The sequence below is a fragment of the Monopterus albus genome, unplaced genomic scaffold, assembly GCF_001952655.1.
Source record: "Monopterus albus unplaced genomic scaffold, M_albus_1.0 scaffold51.1, whole genome shotgun sequence".
Classification (NCBI taxonomy): Eukaryota; Metazoa; Chordata; class Actinopteri; order Synbranchiformes; family Synbranchidae; genus Monopterus; species Monopterus albus.
In genome coordinates, this window is record NW_018127931.1 from 5968441 (window position 1) to 5974603 (window position 6163).

General features: G+C 39.2%; 1 protein-coding gene across 5 annotated transcripts in view; it reads right to left on the reverse strand.

Annotated features, from left to right (window-relative positions):
- sbf1 (SET binding factor 1) overlaps positions 1-6163 on the reverse strand; it is a 66522-nt gene that overhangs the window by 22544 nt on the left and 37815 nt on the right. For all 5 annotated transcript variants that reach the window (XM_020601280.1, XM_020601284.1, XM_020601282.1 and 2 more), the window contains 5 exons: positions 5885-5998; positions 2201-2278; positions 1841-1954; positions 1595-1723; positions 1147-1245 (listed from right to left, as the gene is read on the reverse strand). In XM_020601280.1, coding sequence (XP_020456936.1) covers positions 1147-1245; positions 1595-1723; positions 1841-1954; positions 2201-2278; positions 5885-5998 — 534 coding nt within the window. The remainder of the gene's footprint in view (positions 1-1146; positions 1246-1594; positions 1724-1840; positions 1955-2200; positions 2279-5884; positions 5999-6163) is intronic.

The following is a 6163-nucleotide window of genomic DNA, read 5'->3' on the forward strand; positions in this document are numbered from 1 at the left end:
ACAGATTGCAATGAAGGACTGTTTGAATGGTGGATAAAAAACCTTGATCACCGTCCAAACAAATTCAAGCTTACCTACAGGCACAGGATACAACAGTGTCAGCTCACACTATCCATCACCATCTGAATGACAAGGTACACTATGGTAGGAGACCCAGGGGCCTCACTGCTGACACAGAAACATAAAAAAGCCAGACTGGAGTTTGCTAAAACTTACCTGAGGAAGCCACAATCCTTCTGGGACAATGTCCTTTGGACAGATTAGACTAAAATAAAGCTTTGTGGTCGAGCATATCATTCTACTGTTTTCAGAAAACAAAGTGAGGCCTTTAAAGAAAAAACATGGCCCCTACAGTCAAACATGGCAGAGGTTCACTGATATATTGGGGTTGATTGGCTGCTTCAGGCACTGGACATCTTCACTGTGTGTCTGGCATTATGATATCTGAGGACCACCAGTGTCAGAAAGTTGGGTCTCCATCAGAGGTCATGGGTCTTACAGCAGGACAATGACCCAAAGCAGACTTCAAAAAGCACCTAGAAATGGTTTTAGACAATGAGCTGGAGAGTTCTAGAGTGGCCAAGAATGAGTTCAGATCTAAATCCCATAGAGCAGCTGTGGAGAGATCTCAAACCAGCGGATGAGAGAAGGAACCCTTCAAATCTGAGACCTGGAGCAGCTGGCAAAAGAAGAGTGGTCCAAAATTCCACCGAAGAGGTGTAAGAAACTCACTGATGGTTACAGGAAGCTACTGATTGCAGTTATTTATCCAAAGAGTGTGCTACCAGACATTAAGTTGAGGGTGTCAATAATTCTGTCCAGTCCATTTTTGGAGTTCTGTGTAGGATATATCAGATTGGGCTTTTTCCCCTCTGCTTTTTTCTGTTCTTCCAATGCAAACAAAGGAAATAAACATGAGAACACAAAATAATTTGTGATTGCAACAACTTTCTGGGAGAAGTGGTGCGTTTATCTGACAGAAATGCAGGGTTGTCAATATCTTTGACAATGACTATGATAGAGAGGGATATGTCTCATGCCGTTATTTCAGTAAGAGAGGGAGAGAAACAGACAAAAGGGAAACAAAAGGAGTGAAGCACAAAGAGAATCAACAGATTAAAAGAGGCAGAAACTTGTGTGACCTACATTTTTGAAAAGCTGCTCAGCCAGCTCCTTTACATGGTTCATGACTTTATGCAGACAGGCCTCCTCTTGTCGTATTCGCTCCACCTGATTGGCTACCAACTGTGGAATCACAACAAAGTAGTAAGCTTACCTCAAATCTCAGCATGTTTCCTTCAGAGCTCAGTCAATTACGTTGACTGCTACCAGATAAATCGGCATGTCAAGACAAAAAAAAGAGCTATTGTAGAGTGTGGATTTGAAATTTTAAAAGATACATATTTGGTTATAAAATAAAGGTAACTGGAGTTCCACAAGTGGGCGCCTGTTTTGTTGATTTGTGCTGACAAATCAACAAAACAGATTTGTCTGTTCTGACTTGCTGTTTTTTAACAACCCTAGCTCACCTTTAACAGAAACATCCACACACAAAATAAGAGTGAAGTGGTGTGCATTGTGCTGACAGACTCACATCATCAAACAGGTCAGTGGCTCTATAAGGAGGCCCCCTCTCTGACACAAAACTTGCAAAAGCCATACCATCCAACACCTTCATGAGGAAGTCATCCTCTGCCAGTGCCCTCTGGCCCAGGAAGGCGGCCTGTGGAAACACACATTAGCACTTATCTGATATTCTCACATACTTTTAGCTTCTCATTGAATATATTTTGCACAGTGCTGATGTAGTATTATTTACAGCGGGGTTGTCTTTCTGTACCTTATGGAAGCGGATCACTGGTTCGGGGTGAATGCGAATGATGTGTAAACACCAGCGATAGCCCTGGAGAAGCCGAGCAAACAGCCACAGAAAGACTGCCCGGATCTCCTTATCCTGAAACATCATGCCAACAAGACAACATTTTGCACATTTGCCAGCATTTTTAATTACACCAAAAGTTTGTCCTGAGGGATGGTATACAAAGCAATTACCTGTTAAAGTTAATACTTTCCTACTATGTTGACTGTACTGACTAAATTCAGAAAAACTACAAACTTTTTCATTTTGAAATCTCTCACCAGGGATATGAAAAGACTGAATGCTTTCAAAACCTCCTCACTGACAGAGGGTTTTTCTTACCTGGATCTTGAGAGCTGAGGGTTGTGTGGACAGTGGGGGGAAGGCATAATCAGCAACTTCCAGCTCTGGATCCAAAATCTACAACAACATGAAGACACCATCAGTCACTACTACTTGCTTGTCCCTGCTGCATCAGTGGAATTTTGTTTAATTTAGTCTTTTTTTTTTTTTTTTTTATTTAACAGTAGCTGTAGCCCTTTTCTAAGCCACTTTACCCACAGTGGCTAGAGTAGCTAATGATAATTATTCTGCTCTTGTAGGTATTTTTTTTCAAAACATGAATGTCCTATCAAATTAAAACTAATTAACTACTGCATGGTCAGCTGTAGCACCAACACATCCAGACGTAATCAACAAATACTATTCCCTGGAAATAGTCTTTGAAAGGCTCAGGGCCATTACATTAATATCTATTCTGTCAACTGTATTGAGGGCCAAGCAGCTAAGCCCTGGTTCATGGTTGCTAACCCCACAATCTAGAGTATCATCGTTCCTGCAACCTTTCAGACCATTTAACAAATTAAAAAAATCACTACACAAAGTCACTGATCAGTTCTCCAGCTCATTTAAGTAGGGGAGGTCAGTCCCCATCTATATCAACTGATCGGACTGGCTGACTCTTTTGTTTAGTCCACTACAACCTAACCAGCTCTGAATCTGTTCAGTCAAAGCTAAAATCCTGTAGGTTATAAATCTGTGTTGTGTCCATACACACAGCCCTAGTGACTGAGGACACAGGCCCATAACCCAGTGAACGTCTCTTTGACACTTTCCAGTTTTCATCCCATCTATACAGAGCAATGATCAGGACACACAAGAGTCTCCAGGCTATAAGTCACACAGAGCAGCCAATAACAGAACAGCCCCAAACACAAAAACAGAAAGGATGATAGGTTTGATGATGAAACTATTTTAAATCTTTTCTTAGATGCATTTTTTAGCCTTGACAACTTAGGCATTTAGCAGATGTTCCAGTAATTAGGCTGCAGTTCAATGTCTTGGTTGAGGACACTGACATAAATCACAAAAGCTTCTGTCAGGATTGTGCACAAAAACACATTTGACTTTTAACCTTTTTTATGTGGCAGCAGTTTTAAAAATGTGTTTAGGTTCACTAGCAAAAAGAGAAGTGATTAAACCACACTATTACTGAAACCTGACAACATGTACAATGACCACTGTAATCACAGGTTTCAATCTAATCACTTATATCATAAGACACGATACATGTATAAATAAAAACAGAACAATTCTCACAGAATCTGTGGATCAGAATGAAATCACTAAGATAAAGCAATTAAAATAATAAAATTAAATGTAAAGATAGAAGAACATTACAAGGTTGTACAGAAATCATTGTGACTCGGCTTGTGCCTGAGTTTGTAGCAGGTTACAGGCTGTGTTCAATGACGGCTGATGAACATGAGCCTACTTTCTAGCTTGTTGAAGTAACAAAAAAAAAAAGGACAATGAATGAATGTATGATTAGAAAAAAAATCTCCAGATCAAAATTCGGGCAGCATCCAAACACACTTGGCATATCTGAGTCGAGAGAGAGTGGATGCCAACTCCAGCCTCTCCCAAATAAACACATCCTAACCTCTGCCCCAGTCCCATCACAACTCTTCAAAAAATCCAACACTGCGTTACCAGCAGGAAGAAACTGTCCTCTGGTTTGTGCCAAGCCTGTTAATCTTTTATTGGTCTCCCATCATTTATACAGAAACAACAGTCAAATAAAATGAATCATCAGTTACAGTCTGCAAATAAAAACATCACACCACCATTAAAAGGATGTCCCCAGCATTTCCCACCCAGTACAACCAACATGGGGTGATGGTGTTTATACTAAATTACTTTAGTCTTGTTTAAAATTTTGTATATTTTCATGACCATGATGAAGAGCACTGGAGAAGAGACAAATGAAGTTCTACTGTTTTGTGGTATTTTGGAGATTTTTCTTTCTTCTTTGTCTTTTTTGTTTTGAAATGCTGGATAAGTTTGAAGGGTAAATATCTCTTTAGAGGAACTGCTAACAACTCACACTGAAATGCGACAAGGGGCTCTAGCTAGACAGTACTTTCACGTATGTGGTCACAAGCTAAATGGTTGAGAACTGGTTTACATTACAACACTGTGTTGTAATTTAAAGGTTCATGATATCTATAATATTGATCTGAAAAGTAGTTGGTAACTTCATTCATCAGACAAATATGGGGGAGAAAATTGTACATTATTTGAACTGTGAGTAAAAGTATAGAAGCATAAAATAAAAATACTCACAGGAAGGTCATCAAATTGCACTAAAGTACTGTACTTGCACAAATAAATTGTATTTTCATTCTCTCAATATTTTTAGCACTGATTTGATTTTATTCTCTTACAGTATTGTATTGCTGTGATTTATTTAATCCCTTTTGACATTGCTTAGCTAAATAAGATAAATATCACATTTTAGTTAACGTTTAGAAGCAGCAGCACAATCTGGACTTTGCAAATGTTCTCTATGTTCACTTGCAATTCTGCACAACAGGCCCATCAAGTTGCATGAACACAATAAGTGACCCAAAAATTTCCTTCCAAGACTTTAATCCTGTTTCCGATCCTCCCTGTATAGTTCTGACTTTCTACTGAAGCTTGACTTTCTGGAAGAAGTGCTGTTTTTATTTTAATTTGTAGAGATGTTTTCACTTTGAAAGCTTTCTACTGTTAATTAAAATGAAAATATCCTCATTATGTCCTATAGCTTTCAGTGTAGTAAAGGAATAAAGCATAAAAATGTTATGGAGATTGACTGCTATTTATAGGAGCTGTATATTGCTGAGAGTTTATCTTACAGACTATTTATCACTCTGCACTGTAGCACGTACCCTGGCAGAACAGCAGGAAACATTCAATAAACTACGACCAGGCTGCCAAAAAGCCCAATAATAAATCATCATTTTGTTTTACATGTGACTATAATCCTACTTGTTTATAGTGTATCTAGTAAATTATATGACTGAGTATCTTATCAAACACTGGGGCCAATTTCCTGCAACAGTTCTATTGAGATTGACATTCCTGAGACATTCAATGAAATGAGCAACAACAAATCCCACTAATTACATGTACATCCCGTATCTGTTGTGCATTCTGCATCTATCAAATAGGAGAATGAGGAAGCCATCTACTGGTTACACACTTAAACAGATTAAAAAGCCTTTCTCAGAATGGGCTGGCACTGGAATACTGGAAAGGGCTGAAACTCCAGGAGCAGTAAAGTGCTTGATATGAGCTGGCGTTGTTCCAAGTGCTTGATATGAACACAACAGTGCAGTGAAAGAACACTTAACAGGAAACTATTTACTTCTGCTCTTTACTTAACTTGTCATTCACCTGAAAAGCACTGTGGACTGCATGCACAAAAGGTGCCATACATATAAAGTATGACTCATATTTTTAAAAAGCATACCAGTCTGAGATAAAGACTAAGCAAAGATTCACCACTAAGCATTTGTAAAACAAAAAAGCCCCATAAAACTGGAAAAAATGAATGCAAAGAAATAGGAGGAAAACTAATCTCTGAGGAGCTTCCTGGCAAAAAGCATCACAGGGGAACTTACTGCTTGGCAGAAAAACTTCCTTGTACTTATTAGTATCATGTATTATGGGTGAGCCCAGGGTTTAGGTTGCAGCTCTTACCATGGAGAGCAGAGTCTGGGTCTGCTGAAGGAGTGGTTCAGGAAGCAGGGAGATGTGGACACACTCAGGGATGGTCACCGTGCCACCGTCAAGGTCGGCGATAATCACATCCAACTGAGGACAAAACACACACGGGTACGCACTCATTATCTCAGCTTTTAAGAAAAAAAAATGCAAATCAGCATGATACACAAAGCTGATTACAGCAAGTGAAAGCCAAAGAGGCAGGCAGAGAGAAGCATCTGTCAGCAGCTGCTCATTAAATTGATGCTAGTTATC